This window comes from Paramormyrops kingsleyae, chromosome 1 (assembly GCF_048594095.1).
Source record: "Paramormyrops kingsleyae isolate MSU_618 chromosome 1, PKINGS_0.4, whole genome shotgun sequence".
Taxonomy (NCBI): domain Eukaryota; kingdom Metazoa; phylum Chordata; class Actinopteri; order Osteoglossiformes; family Mormyridae; genus Paramormyrops; species Paramormyrops kingsleyae.
The window spans coordinates 27,899,073-27,916,315 of record NC_132797.1 but is presented as its reverse complement, the minus strand read 5'-3'; the positions used below and the strand labels follow the sequence as shown (position 1 = coordinate 27,916,315).

Sequence of the window (17,243 nt, the reverse complement as noted above, 5' to 3'; positions counted from 1 at the left end):
TCCTGGTTAGGAGCCTGTCCCTGCACAGGGCACAAACTTAGGATACCCCTGGCTCCATTCATATATACATTCAGAAGCACAATCATATTCCATGGGCAATTTAGAGGCCTATTTTGTCTTATTCTGCCTGTTCCGTCTTTTTCATTACCCAACAAAATACGTCTGACCCAGCAATACTACCTTGTTCATTTTAAATCAAATGAAACTGTGAATAGTTACTGGACACCAGACCCTGTCCAACACCATTATTTCATTAAATGTTTGCTTTGAAATCAGGGTTTTTTGGTGTCCTTGCTTTGTTCAATTGGGGCTATTATTTTAGCTCTTGTAGCCCAACCAGTAGGGCATTGCGCTAGCAATGCAAAAATTATGGGTTCAAATGCCAAGGACCACACATTAAAAAATATTGCAGTCCTTCCCTCTATTGTAAGTTGCCTTGGATAAAAGTGTCAGTTACTTTAGTTAAATATAAGCTTTGAAATTTACCTCATCATCTTTTGAGGAACACTTTAGTGAAACAGCTTCGTGTTGCAGTCAGCGTGAATATTGATCTAACTAGGAGTAACCTGAAATCATTTTTGATGACAGCAGCGCTTACTGTGTAAACAACCTCAAAAGAACAAGGTCTGGGGTGTTTGTGCTGGGGAACAAAGGCACCTTCAAACTTCCCGGTTATTTCCTTAGCATGGTCTGCTGGGAGGTGCTAGCACACCAGGAAGTGATTCTGCTTGGTTTCACTTTCTGGTGTTTTTGATGTGGGGTTTTTTTTTTTTTTTTAAATGATGTGACATGCATAGGGGTGTAAGTATTTTGTGGAACGGTGAGGAATGCTACTCCGTTCACAATAGCAGGCTTGTTCGTGAAAAACAAAGTGAAGGATCCAGAAGCTGGCTCTATGTTACAGGCTGCAGCCTGGGGAATTGGGAGATTGGGGGGGGCGGGGGTGGAGGGAGGTGTGTAGGGGTTGGGGAGGGGGGCAGGTTGATGCGAAGATTTTAAAATCTCAGAATAAACCTGCGGTGTGGAGTGGCCTGCCTTCCTGTTATTTCAGTCTGCTTGATCCACGCCCCCCTCCTGCACTCATAGACATACGCCCCCCACCCCCCCGTACCTCCAGCAGTAACGAGAGGCTGGGGGAGGGAGGGGCCCAGGCGAGCTTGGGCGGCCGCACAGTGGGAGGATTGTCTGCTTCAGGAAAAGAGGCTGGGGAGGGCGGTAGTAGTAGCAGCAGTGGCAAATCCGACTGGAGGGAAAACTGCCTTATCTCTCTCTCTCTCTCTCTCTCTCTCTCTGTCTCGCTCTCTCTTCCACTGAACAGAGCAGGCTTCTCTACACTCGGCTGCTTCCCATGCAACCAACAGCATCCGCTAGGAGCCGGGGGCAAAGTACATGACTTTCTAGTCCAGGGAGAGTGACTCCATGTTTCTTTCAGAGGTAGGGAGAAGGAGGGAGAGAGAGATAGAGGGAGAGAGAGTGGGAGAGTGAGAGAGTGGGAGAGTGAGAGAGTAGTCCCTAGCACAGACGACCTAGATCTCCCTGTTCCAACTTTGTGTGCAGTTTGCTTTCTGCTGACAGGTTTTTTTTTGTCCCATGTTAATTTGCCAGGTGGATTACAGATTGAAAAGCCATTCAGAACTGTGTTAAAGGTAAGCACTCAGATTTTTTATTTACACAGTGGGGTTTGCTCTGGGGCAGCATGTCTCTTTCTTGCTTTCGTTCCTTGGGGCCGCATATGAGTTTGCAACCAACCCCCCCCCCCCTCAAGTTCTCTTGGACCCCCTCTACCCCCCCCCCAAGGGTCCTCTGTGTTGTGTCAAATTGCTCAGAGTGGAAACATTTAAATCGCTCTCACAGGGAAAAAAAAAGCTTTTTCTCACAATTTACTCTTTGCCGTGACTCTCCCTCAGTCCCAAGCCAGCAGCTTTTAGACAAAATCGGACCGGGTGTGTTGGTGCCTGATGCTGGGTGGTACAGTGCTGGTGTTACATATTGGGCTACCAGAACTACCTTCGGGGGGAAGAAAGCGTAGACAGAGAGAAGGGAGAGACACGCTGCTGAAAGGGAGGTGCCATCTGGTTTTCTGTACCTGGAGGCTGAGCTCCAGACGAGGCTCAGTAATGACATGTAAGCAGCACTGTCTAACACCCTTTCCAGACCTTCACGTTTTCCACCTTATTTTCTCACTGTAATAGCCTGTGTTTATCTCCATTCCTGAGGCTCTCTTCTCCTCGCCTTTTATTTTTCCTGCCTGCCCCACTGCCTGACAGGAGCGCCAGTGGTGACGAAGGGGGGCCTTGCCAAGGAGAAATGCTCAGGTCCTGATAGGGCAGGTGTGGAGGAGAGGGGGCTTTGTGTGTTGGGGGGGGGGAGTGGGCATTGTAGGCATGGAAGGTTTGCAGAATTGTCCAGCTCGTGAGGGAGCTATAGATCCGGGATGTGTGATCCATTAAACTGGGGAGATCGCAGGGAAGAGGGAGGGAAGATGTTAATCCGTTTTGGGACGCATTCTTCTGTACTGCACATAATTGGACACTGCCAGTAAGACCGCATCGATGGATTTGGGCCATTTATGGACTCGTTGTGGGGGAATGGTGTGTCGTTGATTTTGGGAAAGTTTAAGTGGTGCTCGAATTGGGGTTGACGCACTTGAGGACAGTTGCCTGATATTATGCAGATTTTGGTGTTTATTGTGGCCCCTCTGTGAGTGAGGTTAGAAATAGCGGCATAAATCAGCCGAGATACTTTAGAGACTAAAAGCCTCTGTAGGCTCCAAAGGCCCTCGTTTGCAGGGTCTGGAGGCAGCAGCTTGTTATCTTCCACGTGCATTAAGGCTGTTTACTTTTCATAATATTTCTTTGTGAGTCACACGACAAACAAACATGGCAGCTGATCATGCCTTCAGTTGGTCAAATCCAGTCTTTGCGTCATTCACACATCTCTCCGACGTGCTGGGGTGGGGGTTTCCATTGCATTTATCAAGTGATAACACAGAACAAAATGTGATGCTCAAAAGGGTCACATGGTCCCTGATGTGAAAACAAATTAGCCTCAAACTCAGTTGACCTCAAAGGCATGTTGTAAATAACTGATGACTTCTTGGGTGATTGCTGATCCTGGTAGGTTGCTCACATTGTAACCAGGCCTGTCTGGGATGGCCTCCCAATCAGCCACTAACAGTGGGTCCCCAGGACTGGAGTTGGGAACCACTGTTTTATTATTGGCTGATTCAGAGGTCTTCCCAAAAACCCGCACCCGCACCGGCCCTCCATGGAACAGGTTCCCCACCCCCGCTCCAGCGGATGACCACGCTAGTTGTTTGGTCTGTGACATCTACAGTACGTACAACTGATCACAGTGGTCATTGCCTTGGATGAGCCATAGTCAAATCACAGCCTGCAGCGAACAGCCAGGATCGTAGACTCCTCCACTGTATCTCCAGCGTTATGTACTACGTTACATCATATAATGAATATTTCATACCTGACTCCTTACTGTGGACTGCTTCACCTCCACAGACATGACCCCTGAAGACCTTTCTATTCCTGATCTAAATACAGAAACTGTTGGTGTTCATAAACAGAGAAGTGACAGCTTCTCTGGCAGATAGACATAGTCATAAAAATTTTTTAAATTCTTCCATTTTTCCCATAAGCATGGGAAGTTATAAGTTATTAATATTGAAACATTTTAATGCTAGTATGGAAATTGCCACTTTCATTCTTTTTGTTATTAAAACCATGCTCACAGTCAGATGGTATCAGTTTCATAATGGACATGGTAGAAGGTCTTATGAGTTCTGTTACACAACAATACACACAGACATCCTCTTTCTATCATGCTCGCTGGTTGTTTAGCAAATGTGCTAATAATCATTTTAGCTTCTCAGGCTTGCGGGGGTGCAGTGACCCATGTGACCACCTAATGCTTCCCCAATGAGTCATCCTTCAGGTGATATGTCCGAAACGCACACATTGTGGCTTTCACCACGTTCAAACAGCGGCTGCTATCTCATTCTTCATATTCAGAAGCTTTTGTCATCCTTCCTCCCCCCCCCCTCAAAGTTGGTCTCCATTACCCAGTAGCCTTTCTTCATTCCCTTTTATCTGCCCCCCCATTCCCCTGCTGTTTTTATTTTTCCATTTGGTTAAGTTTTGTTCTGGGAGGGCCTCTGATTTTTTTTTCAACCATTTATACGGCTGGAGAAATTCATGTTGGGAGCCCGACTCAAGGGCCCAACAGCAGGATATTTTGTATAGGTGGTACCAGAAGCCTTCAGGTAAGATGAGCATGTCTGTAACCACCTTATCACCTGTTGCCCATCAGCCTTACTGACTGCTGTCCATATACTTGGGTTCTGTCAGTGTTATAAGTTATTAATATTGAAACATTTTAATTTCAGGGTGCTATAGTATCTCAACACCCAGGCGAGGTGTGACTTTGACCCCACGCTCTTTCATTTAATTTCTATTTCACTTTCTTGTTTGGTTAAATCCTCAGTCCCCCTCTCACTATGGTCCTGGCTTCACTGCTTGGGTTACAGGTTAGAGAAGGTCACCATTAGAGGTGAAATTTAATTTTTGGGATTCCTTATGGATCGCAACATAGTCTGCCGGGATTGGTGCTTCTTGCCAAGGGGAGATTCTTTCCACAGCTGTGAAACTACAGCACCTTTACATTTGGCTCCATGTTCGCTAATCATAATGAGAATAATGAGATCTTATGGAACCCTGGCGGGTTCAGGGCTATTTAATGGTTCTAGACAATCCCATGTAAACACGGTTGTTAAGCATCTGATTGGTCTCAGGTGTTCATGTGTCACAGTCCAATGTCTCCCTGGTCAAAACAGTGAACTGTGCATGCACAGACCAGTACCTCAAACATTCCGGGGGTGGTGATGGTTGGGGGGTTAGCAGGGCAAACATATTGTCTGCTGCAATGTGGTGATTTAACCCAGTTCCTGACCTGCTTACCTGCCCCTATGCTGGCCTGTGGCAGCTTCCATCATTCTCCTTCCCTGACCAAATTCATAGCTTCCACTTGTTGTGTAAACAAGGTTCCTGGGTGGAGGCATGAGGCCTGGGGCGGCTGATTCTGACGCCCTGTTTGAGATCCACTGAGGGGCTGTCACACTCACACATACACACACACACACACACACACTTCATTATATATTTCATATATAATAGAGTAAATGTAATAGAGTTTTCCCATATGGAGACCAGGAAACTCGTCCCCATAAGGTAAAAAAAAAAAACGGGTATTCATCACATTGTGGGGACATTTGGTCCCTCTACCAGGTAAGGTATACCTGGACGCACACATACACACACAAAAAAAAACACGTTCCTGCAGGCGAGGGGTTTGGAAGCTCTAATCTCCGGCATCTGCCCACTGGCCTGTTTCAGCTTGTTCTGCTGAATTCGGGGGAACTTTCCGGACTCCTCATTCTTTTCAGTGCCAGTTGAGAAGCTTTGTGTCAGCTTTGGAGCCGTCACAGAATGCTGTTTTCTTTGTGGCGTTTTCGGAAGGAATGCCCTGCTTTCTACTAAGCCTGAGGTTGCAACCTGTAACCAAATATCTTTGGTCAGAATTTTAATTCTGCTTGATCAGTGTAACACTGCCTGTTGGAACAGCTCACGCATTCCTTAATCATTTCCAATTTCAGCTGTTTAAAAGTCTTCTGTGCTTTTTATGGCATCAGTTACTTTTCACATAATATATATTATTATAAGAAAGTTTCTTCACAAGAGGGGGACTAAGTAAACTTCTTAACTGTAAGAGAAGATCTGAACTGGATATGCATGTTTTTCTGTATTCCAAAGTCTTGTTGTTAGGGGCCATGCATGTAGTACAGAGTATGTATTATTCAGACATCTTGAAGTATTTTATAAAGACCTTTTGGAATACATTTCAGAACATTTTCAGTTTTACATCTTCATGAAACAGGGTTGTCGGTACCATTGGATAATCCATTGATTGGAAGTGAGATCAATGCGATTGTATGGGAGTATTTGTGATCTAGTGGTCGTTGATTACATTGGTGCGGTAGACTCTAGTACAGGGGACACCATTAATTTTATCCTGTTGCTATTCTTCTTTAATCACATTTGCATTTATATAGATTTGAAAATGACAATATCTAAAAAAAAGCATTTAAAACATGTTTATTATACATGAAGTTAGTTTAGGTAAGTTTAGGAGGGTGTTTCAAACTGGTAGCCCTTCGTATGGCTCAGTGCCCGTGAAGTAGCTCTCAGTTTCAAAAAAGTCAGCGAACCCTGCTCTAGTGGGTGTTATGGTCAGAGGCAAAGAACAAAAGGGAAAGACAAAAAGCCCAACTCTAAATTCTGACTTAAAATGGTGGAAGAAAATGCAACTGGCTACAGTGCGGATGAGCTGTGGTGGAATAGCAACGAAGTGGCAGATGGATTTCACATTACACCAACAACAAAACACTGTCTGATGTCCTCTTTGACAGAATGACTAGACGCTAACAAAATTAGCACTATGCTGACATTGCCAACAGCGTCAGATAATTTGCCCATCATTGTATATGTTGATCCTGATGATGAGCTTTTTCCATGTAATGAAGGCGGACATGATGGTGAGGCAGTGCCACTGAGATTTGGATCATGCGAGGCACTTTCCAGACCTCAAAGCAAACTCTAACGCTGGCTAAAAGGCTTTGGATTATCCTGTTTAAAGGGGTCAGACCAAGGCCTCTTTTTTGCACCTCTCGGTCTGCATGGTGGCAAACCTAACAGAGCATCAATCAAGGAAGCAGACTTGCATGCAGCTCCAAGGTCTGCCCTGGTTTTCTCACTCACCAAGCTGCTCCTTCCTGACACTAAACGCCAACAAAGCCGTCGGTCGCATGGCACCTCTGGGGTCAAAGGACACCAGCGAGTGAACCACTCAATGGGGTCGATAATAAGACTGACAGACACGATGAAGGGTGAATTCACCCCATAACAGCAATGGGAGTTACAGGGCACTAGCTCTTGAGTCAGCCTTGAGTTCTGAGATACTCAGTGGCTATCAGTGAACAGGTGGCATTTGCACTGCAGTTCAAATACTCTGCTTAAAGTTCATTTTTACTTCTGCTTCAGAGTTTAGGCAACTGATACTTCAGCATGTGTCCTGCGAATGTGTTTCCATTCCTGGTTGATTTCAGTGACTGCTGGTGGTAATGAAGCCGGTATCAGAACCAAAACAAATATGACGGCCAGGCCCAAGATCTTCATGGGTGGGCAGCAGTGCCGTTTCGGGGTGTGCATTTAGGTATGATGGGTGGCCACCGAAGGGGTGGCTCCCCCCTGGCCCCCCCGTTGTGCCGACACTGGGTGGAACGTGACCGGTCAAGCGACAGTGGTGTACCGTGGGTGGGGCCCCAGGCTCGGGGCAGGCAGTCGCCGCCCTTGTTTTTCGCCGGGCTCGTGTGACGCCGGGAGAGGCGTGCAGGGAAACACGGAGGCGCTGGCTGCAGCAGCTCAGGAGTCCAAAGGTGAACTGACACCTGCAGAAGCCAGAGACACCTGCCAACATCGCAGACTCCTGCCTGCAGCATGTTTATCCGGGTGTATTTTCACACTTATACATGTGAATGTACTATTTTAAATTCAGGTGTGGATATAGGTTGGGGGAGGGGGGCATTTAAAGGGCACCATCCTACATGTGAGGGGGAGGGGTGAGTGGAATGTAGGTGCATTAACAAAGGGGCTGAAACATCTGAGGTGAAGTGAGGCTTTGAGGACTCTCTAACCCAACATGTTCCCCTTTATCTCCTCCTCCCGTACAGGCGGGGAGGCCCATGTGCAGCGATGGAGGAGGGATACGAGCTTGACCTGACCTACATCACGGAGCGCATCATCGCTGTGTCCTTCCCCCACACCTGCACTGAGGAGAGCTACCTGCGCAACCTGCAGGATGTCTTACGCATGCTTCGCTCCAAACACGGAGACAATTACCTGGTGAGGGCTGGAACCCCCAGCTACGTCCGGCAGAACTAGGGAACTGCAGTACAACCTGCAGGAAATTATCAGGTTAAATTAGATAGATAGATAGATAGATAGATAGATAGATACTTTAGTAATCTCAAAAGAGTTTGCAGGTAAACAGTAGCTTATTAATACACATATTTAGACATTAATAGACGATATCAATAAATGATAGACAGAATCAACAGAATCAATAGATTCTGTGCAGACAAAAAAATAAAAAATACTACAAAAAAGAGAAAGCATAAATGGGGATGCAAGTTTCTGTTTTACATTAAACAATACAATAATGCTGATTTCAAATGTTAAACTATAGACAACAGGCAAAGGGGAGTACCGGTGTCACAGTGAGATCAGAAAATATGGACGTAGATCCCTTTTACACCGTCACCCAGCAAAAACAGGAACAAAATTGTGTGTAGTAATATCAGAGGGTAAAATGATTTGAAGGCCAGTTCCCAGTTCATGTAGTAAATCCCCTTTGTGTCCACAGAGTGTCAATGGAAACTGGAAGCCTCATTTCGAGGTGTTATGGCTTGCTGAATTATCCCATATGCTATATGTGGCCTACATAATGACCTCTCCTGCAGCTTCTGATCTCAGATCAGCTAGTGGGTAAACACAGCCCTGGCAGCTTATTATCAAATCAGCAACACAATTCAAACAGTTACACCTGCGGCCATCACAAATGGGGATTATGCACCCCCCCTTCCCTGCAAACAGGCTGATGAAATGTGGATCGCAAGTTCCCTTTATACTGTGCCTGGTTGTTGAGTGGGGCGGGGGGGCGGAACAGGACTCAAGTGGCACTGAGGCAGTGGGGGCTGAGGACAATTTTTTTAACACTTGAATGAAAATTAAATGGCATCTTCACCAATTAAGAATGAAGAAAACACAAAAGTGATCCCCAGAAATGAAGAGGCACTCAGAAAAACCAAACTAGACCCCTGGAGGTGGAAAAATATCCAATTAGAATCAAGGATATTGCTCCAACCTTCCCGCCCAGTAAGGGGTATATAAGGAGGGAAGGCCACAGAGACACTGGCCCCAGCTGAAAGCTGATTGGACCCTGGGGGGCCCCCTCACCTGTCAATCACCGATTCTAAACATATCCTTGGCTAATGATAAGGCTGGCCCCTCTGTATAAATTATGCCCTCTTTTATGCCCACACCATCAAAAACATCCTGGAATTGCCCCTGGTCCTAGTCCTCCCCCTCAGCTCAGCTGTCCCCCTTTACCTCCCCGTTCTTTTAGCTGAGGGGGGCCAGCTGAACCTCATTAAAGGGCATCACACATGCTTTACATGCGTCATCCTCATGACAACACAAACACCAGCTGCATGTGGATAAATCCTCATTTTTCATTTATGTAAAAACACTGACTGGGAACAGACGCCTTCATCTGCTGTTGTCTCCACCGTCCTTCAGGTTATGGTTTAAGCAGGGCTCGTCCTCAAAGCGACAGAGGTGCTGCTCAGTTGTGTTGTGGTCTTTAGCTACTCACTTGGATGGTTTTTACCCATGACTCTGACTAGGAGAAGTGGTTAAAAGATGGATTGATAGATGGATGCTTGTGATGCTGAATCAGCTGAATGAAGATCTTCAACTTCTTTCAGTGTGAATGGGTGTGGTCACTACCTGCTATCGTGCTTTTGCAACCCCCCCTCCCCCACCCCAGTAGGTTGTTGTGTCTAGCATGATTGTGTCAGGGGCATAATTCCTTCTCTTTTCTTGCCCCTCAAAGGTCATCAACCTTTCAGAAAAAAGATATGAACTCAGCAAAATGAACCCCAAGGTAATGAAGCCCAACTCTCTATCTATCTATCTATCTATCTATCTATCTATCTATCTATCTATCTATTTATCTATCTATCTATCATATTACATAATACCGTCTACTGTCCTGAGGCATTTTGGTCTTTGCCAAATATTAATGTACTTCTGATTTAGGTGGTCTTCAGACACTAAATTTCATAGAGAACAAGATTTTATAATATTTGTCATGTACCTATGCATGACTGACAGGTTTGTAATGAAAAAGAGAATGTGAGAAACGTCACATCCTCTTTTCAAACCGGTCAGCGGCAGTCCTGTCAGTTGACAGGAAGCTTATATTGCAATGTGGGGGTTTCCAGAAACATCTACTGCTACCCAAGGCCCTGTTGCGGCATCTTTGAGCAGGGAGCTGGACTAGAAGCACATCAGAAGAATATCCAGTTGTATAAATAGAAGAAATTTGTAGCTTAAGCATAGTACAGCTCCCCGTCTTTTCATACAGGAGCAGTGGGCTGGATAATTAAGTGTTCGGCTTGTTAGCGGAGCTCATGCTGAAGTTGTGGACATGTGGCTGAATACCACAGCAGGACATGGGGACATTGTGTCGGCCACTCAATAAAGGGGGTTTCCCTTTAAAGCACCGTGATCCGGAGGAGGGTGGGGCCCAGGCACCAGGGAAGGGGGGAGGGGTTTAGCCATTTAGCTCTGCTCTGCCAGCTCCTGTGAATTTCTGTGGCCCCTGCTGTTATTTCAGACCATGGACACGGGCTGGCCTGACCTCCATGCCCCCCCACTGGACAAGATGTGCACCATCTGTAAGGCCATGGAGACCTGGCTCAATGCCAACCCCCAGCACGTGGTGGTCATCCATTGCCGGGTGAGGTTCCCCCCGCAGTCAGTCTCCACTAACACAATTTTCCCAAGACCTTAGTCCCCATAGGCTCATGGTTTGATTGAGAGACTGATATTAAAAACCACTCTGTTACTGATATCTGCGTGAAGTCCATCTTCCTGTTACTGTGAGGACACTGAGAATATTTCTTTAGAAATTATTATAACCTGGTGTGTTATCAGCTTTATAATTTAATAACAAAAAAATAATTTAATTAAGGTTCCACCTTTTCTAAAGACAGCATTAAAATGTTGCCTTCCATCTTTTGACGTGAAGTATACCCAGTGTGATAAATCCTGTTCACAGAAGGAGTATTTTTTTGGCCCCAGTCTGGGACACTCAGAAATGATGCAGCGATCGCTCCAGTGTTTCTTGTGACTTCATGTGCCCTGTGGATATCTGTGGATATAAAAGATTATCTACAATGATTGTCACATACTGAAAAGCAAAAAGCAGAAAGACAAGCAGACAATATCTCAGTAGATTTATGTGAGTACAATCAGAAAACAGGTTTTATTATACAAAAGATTCTTAAAAACTCTTAAAAGACTCTTTTAAAAAAAACAAAAAAAAACCCCAAAAAACTACAACAACAGATTTTGCTTGGAAAGTAATATTCATCCGAAGACTATTAAAAAGATAAAGAGTGGTTTAAATCCATGGAATGTGATAAGGAACAATATAGATTCAATAATTAAATAAATTCCCCATCAAAGTGCACCACTGTGGACCGGTGGCTTTCAGCTGACTCAATACAAGGGCAACCAAACAGACATTCAGGCGGTTCAGGTAACTGTCCATTCAAATGTGGCCTAAGCCTAACCCTAACCCTAACCCTAACCCTAACTGTCCATTCAAATGTGGCCTAAGCCTAACCCTAACCCTAAGCCTAACCCTTATCTCTTCCCCACAGGGTGGAAAGGGCAGAATTGGAGTGATCATCTCATCCTATGTGCACTTCACCAACATTTCAGCCAGGTGCGTTTTCAGGGAGACGTGGAAGAATCGGGGGAAGAACGGGGTTTTGGGGAAGAATTGACTAGTTTGTATCATCTTCTACCTTGTGCCTGGTGACGCATCAAACCCGTGACCATCTGATACACCGGGGTTCCCGACAGAGAAGGTGGATTTAGAAGGCATGAAGCAATTTAGAGTTAATGATTAATCACTGTGTGTTACACCATTTTCAAACGGGGGGCTTGTCGATCCAGCTCCAACCCTGAGGTGTCTTTGGCATCCCTCTATCTTCTCAAAAACCAAAGATTGCAAAGTACTTATTAGCTGTGGTTAAAAATGAAAGTCTGCCTCGCACCAGATTAGTCAATCCCTAGACAACCTGTCACCAGTAAAGCTCTAAAACGACCCGGTAAATTCGGCTTAATCAGTTTCCACTATCTCCAGCAGTAAAACTTGACCTTAACATTGCACCGCATGTAAGTTAGACAACAGACAATAAACAAAGTTACTGAATGCTGAAAAAAAATAAAAGTGATTGAATGGTGGCCATTATAGTATTAAGGTCAGGGAAAGGTGACTTGGTAGTCTTTGAACTGAACTGACATTGTTTGTCTGGGATTGGGTTGCTATGGGAGACGGTAGAGAAAGACACACACTGTGAATGCCGGCATGTAAAGGAGGGGTACCCCTCAGTCCAGGGTGGCAGGAAGTATGGCATTTGAGGCAATTATGATGTCATACAAGTTATTCTTTTTCTGTTTTTGTGCAAGCTGGCTTCATGTTAACTTTAAGGTGTTAACCCTCACAATCAGGGGCATCTAGTTGTTAAGCACTTGCTACACCCATTCATGTGTACAAGGGATTGTGGGTAGGGAAAGTTGAAAGAGGAGCTGAAGCCGCGAGTGTATTTGTTTAGCAGCAGTTTTACTCACTGCCCTTTTGTGTGCTCCCTTCCGCGTATATTGTGATACAATGAGTCAATATGAAATCCCTGCAATGATTGGATGATGCATAAACAAACATGTGGGTGTGTCTGTGTTTACATGCCCCTCCCATTGTCTTCTCTGATTGGGTGAGAATAGTCACTCGGTACAACTTTCCTCTACTGCCCCCTCAATTCATGTCTCCTAAAATCTTCTTCCTACTCCCAGTCTGTCTGTCTTAGCCTATCCTGCCCTCTCTCTTTCTCAGCCCTGCCCCCTCTTCGTCCCCCTCTTCCCCCATCCCTTATGGCTTCCATGTTATCCACACTGACCCCTGCTCCCTCTCTTCCAGCGCTGACCAGGCCCTGGACCGCTTTGCCATGCGGAGGTACCACGACGACAAAGTCTCTGCCCTGATGACCCCGTCACAGAAGCGGTGAGGCCCAACTCCCTCTAATCCTGCATTCTCTTTTTTCCACTGGGATCTCATGCATGTTGCCGATATTGGAGCTCTTGGAGATTGGGCCTAATCTATCGACATCCCTCGATGCTTAGAATAACCCGTTGACACATTGTAGCGTTCCTGTGAACCATTTCAAAATTCCCCCGAGCATTAAAAAAAACACGTATTTAACGTGTTGTGTGTTACAATATCTCAAGTTTATTCTCAGATGTGTATTTTTGTGCGTATGTGTGTGTGTGTGTGTGTTTGGGGGGGGGGGCAGTGTAATGTAGTCAGTCGAACCCATCCTGTCGAAAAGCCTGTCAGCAGTTAAGACCCACAGGTCAGTGGGTTACCCTGAGTCACCCTTAAATCACCCAGGCAGTCTGGGGCCTGGCATGAGATTGAAGATGCCTCTTCCTGCAATCCCTCTCACATTTCTCTCACAGTCTTATTTGGCTCAAATGATGCTTTTTAGGTAAATAACCCATTTTATCTAAATTTGAAAATTCTTCATCTTTATATTGAGATTTAAATTTACTGAATAATGTGTCATACAAAGGGAATTTCAGAGAATCTGCTAATACATACAGCTATTTCATTATTTTATTCATTGTTTTATTATTTAGTTGTTTATTTAATGTAGCAGTTTATGTTCAGTATCTCACTGGGGCACAGTCTATTTCCTGTTGTGGGAGCAGTAACTGCAGTTTCCTAAGCCATGAGACCAGCAGTGACCCCGCAATCTCCCCAAAGCAGCCCTGAATTCCCACCCTTTATTCCAGCTACGTGTGGATCCTGAACAGTCTGCTGACTGGATGCATGAAAATGAACACGTCGCTTGTTTTCTTGCACCATGTTGTTCTCCACGGCATCCCCAACTTTGACATCGGAGGAGGTGAGGCATCATGCAGACATCATACATCTCGCCGGTGGGATGCAGGACTGAGCAAGAAAAGCATAAAAATGGAAAATTAAAGGAATCCGCTGGCTCTGGCTATCTGCTGCTGGGCTTCTGATCACATCTGCTGATGACCTTTCTGTGTGAGCCTTTCATCACAAGTTAAAACTAAAGCCAGAACAGCCGTGGCTTACCTTATGATAGTGACCCCAAGGAGAAAAATCATCCACCCTGCATTGATGCGGTCCTGTGTACAGGGAGAAATAAAATAAATCAGCAAATATCTCTTTAGTAAATATGCAAATAATTGGATGTGAAGGACAGCTGGACCACATCCATCCACATCCATCCCAGGACCAGCAGGGGTATGGGCGATGTTCCATCAGAATACAACACATGGAGGAAGGATGATATAAGGGAGTGTGTCTCAACCATTTTCAGTGGGTCATGGAGCGTGCAATTTAAAAAAAAATTACACCCCCCCCCTCCCGTTTACCATTGGCACCCACCCCCCCCAGTCAATAACTGTCACTGTTGCCACCCCCCCCCAACATCATGACAGATCGGGGTCGCGTGCAGGTGCACCACTAGCGGTTTTGGATCCCAAACCCAGACCAATCAAATTATGTTTCAAAGTCTTTCAGGGGCCCTTCAAATTGTCCTAACTTCCCCTCTTTTTTTGGCGCCCCCGAAAAATATATTAATATACCAAGAAGGCATTTCTTTGGAATGTTACCTAACCCTAACCTACCTAACCCTAACCCTAATAGTAAACACATATTTCAATCTGTGTCTGCAATCCTTAACTGGATTAGCAGTTAGAAGATGGATGGATGGATGGATGGATGGATGGATGGATGGATTTAAACCTCAGGCTTCACTATAGCGCTTCAGCAGAAATGCAAAGATGTTTGATATCTCCTCAGCTGTGTCTTTATGGAAAGGACAAAAGACAGCTATGAAGATATATGAGGAATTATGAAGAATAAGGGATCTCAAAAGCCTGACCATTGTCCCAACTGTACAAACCCTGTAGGGTAAACAGGTGCTACATCAAAGCGTAAAGCGTCAGAAGGTGTTCGGCATTAAAATGTTATCTGTGTTTGTCCCTCTGCACCTCTAACAAAACACTGCTAAAGGTAGTTAAATAAGTCATTGAAAAATTAGATCTGTAGCCAAATGTGCCAGCTAGGCCAGTATTTCAACCCAGATAGTCCACATTTTTGCTCCCTCCCAGCTTCTAGCTAATGAAGAACACCAAATACGTGGTACAGGTGCATTAGGAGCAGGGAGGGAGCAAAATTGTCGATTGTCTGGGGGCCCCCAAGACTAGGTTGAGAAATACTGAGCTAACCAAAAAATACAAGCGCCTCTCGACTTGCGTAAAAACCGACTTTAGTAAATTCAGACTTAAGCAAAAATATCCATGATACATGGAGTTTACGGAATTACTAAAACAAAAAGGCGACACGTGCCTGAATTAACACTTCTCTTTTCATTCATTTAATATATTTTCTTTAGTACGTATTAGTAGTATATTTTTGGCTTAAGTGTCTTTGCTGTAAGGTGTCCTGAATGATATGAGGACGGAAAATTTGACTCACTTAAGGGGTTATGGGACGGATTACTTAGGTCTGTCGAGAATCGCCTGTATCACTCCCAGCATTGAGACTGTGGATTTACACCCGGCTGACCTACTGCTGACCTACTGCTGACTCGACCATCCAGGAAGTGTCACAACCGTAATCTGTCCAAATATGAGGGTTATCTCTCTCCTCGACATCCTCCTGGGGAGACTCCTGGTATCAGTTAGGGCACCTGGAAGTGATCTGTCTTGATTTGGGCCAACGTGCCTCTGACTCATGTGCATGTACTGTCTACATCCATCCATCCATGTTCTGACTGCTTATCCTGCCCAAGGCCAGGGGGGATCCTGGAGCCTGTCCCACGCAGGCTGGGGTGCATCCTGTAGGGGATGGTTATTTTTTACAGTCTGTGAAATAAAATGTAATTATTTAATGCTGGTTGAACTATATGGTTGAATGGTTGAAAGTCACACAGAAAATAATACTTTATTCATTCTCCTGCCTGGCCTTTAGGTCAGTCTCTAGTACTGTATTCTTATACGTAATATTTTTTTTTTGTTTTTAGTGTGTCAGCCATATTTGAAGGTGTACCAGGGAATGCAGGCTGTGTACACGTCAGGAATATAGTAAGTCTTCTTAGCGTTCTGTCCTAATTACACTGTGCTCTAGGCCTCAGGCTGTTGTTGATACTGATTATCGGTGTGTGTATGTGTCTGTTTGCGTGTGAAACAGTCAAATCAGCCCAGGATTCAAAGGCAAGATCTATATAACCCTGGAACCAGCCCAGCTGCTAAAGGGGGATATTATGGTAAGTGTGTGTGACACTGTATGGGGGGGGGGACATGTGCGTGAATGGGCTGTCGTCAAGGAAACAGTCCCAGGGGAGCAAACTCTGCTACACCTCAGCCTAGGTGATGTCAGCACTAAGTTACCAAGCCCTCCAAGGGTGTGGAACATCTCCTTTGTTGCGGGTCGCCTTTGATCCTTCTGGAACTTTCTTCTGGAACTTCCAGCATTCTGTATTAGGCCCTGTATCATGCCCTGTGTAATTTACACCATCACTATAATCATGTGAAGATTTGTGCGTCTTCTAAACCACAGTTCTTGGGCTTTAAAATTGGTATATTTTTGGTTATTTTGATATTATTTTTATGTGAATTCCTGTGGGTTGGTCTTGGGTGGGTGTTGCCTTTGATAAGTAAAAACCACAAAGGTAGCAGTTTCAAAACAGAAAACTCTAGGTATTTAGTGCCTCTTGCAGATGCATGCTAAACAGTGTAATAGGAAAGTGCTATACCCTGGTAAAAAGTGCCGCTGGCTTGTGGGATGTGTCATTATGATCACACCCTTTTCTCTCTGTCTCATAATGGTAGATCAAATGTTACCACAAGAGTACCCACGCTCCGGGCCGGGAGGTGATGTTCCGTGTCCAGTTCCACACGGGCATCATCCACGGGTGCCAGTTGACGTTTGACAAGGAGGACCTGGAGCATGCCAATAAAGGTATGGCATAGCCCACTATTGGAACACAGGGGTATGACGGTATCATACGAACTTGTACTGAACGCTGGCTGGGCCAGATCTGTCCGGTTATGACCCGACGCTTCTAGCTCCCTTTGCTTCTAGAGCATCAGTCTCTTTGCAGAAAGTTCTAGCACCGGCAACCCAAGCTGTCGTGACAATGACCTCAACAGCAGACCCCGATCTGTCACCACAATGGTAGCTTCCTGTGTTTGTTTTCATGACCTCAGCCAAGGGGAGCTCTCACA

At 45.3% G+C, this 17,243-nt stretch overlaps 1 protein-coding gene across 2 annotated transcripts in view; it reads left to right on the top strand.

Moving 5' to 3' along the window:
- Window positions 1-1,204: 1,204 nt before the first annotated feature.
- Window positions 1,205-17,243, top strand: part of LOC111850142 (tensin-3-like) — a 59,523-nt gene continuing 43,484 nt past the window's right edge. The window contains exons 1-11 of one of the 2 annotated variants that reach the window (XM_072712865.1): window positions 1,205-1,434; window positions 1,606-1,646; window positions 7,799-7,970; window positions 9,742-9,792; window positions 10,528-10,650; window positions 11,579-11,643; window positions 12,898-12,981; window positions 13,773-13,885; window positions 16,040-16,100; window positions 16,207-16,282; window positions 16,848-16,977. In XM_072712865.1, coding sequence (XP_072568966.1) covers window positions 7,821-7,970; window positions 9,742-9,792; window positions 10,528-10,650; window positions 11,579-11,643; window positions 12,898-12,981; window positions 13,773-13,885; window positions 16,040-16,100; window positions 16,207-16,282; window positions 16,848-16,977 — 853 coding nt within the window. In that variant the 5' untranslated portion in view covers window positions 1,205-1,434; window positions 1,606-1,646; window positions 7,799-7,820. The remainder of the gene's footprint in view (window positions 1,435-1,605; window positions 1,647-7,798; window positions 7,971-9,741; window positions 9,793-10,527; window positions 10,651-11,578; window positions 11,644-12,897; window positions 12,982-13,772; window positions 13,886-16,039; window positions 16,101-16,206; window positions 16,283-16,847; window positions 16,978-17,243) is intronic. The other variant, XM_072712863.1, reaches the window with a different exon arrangement.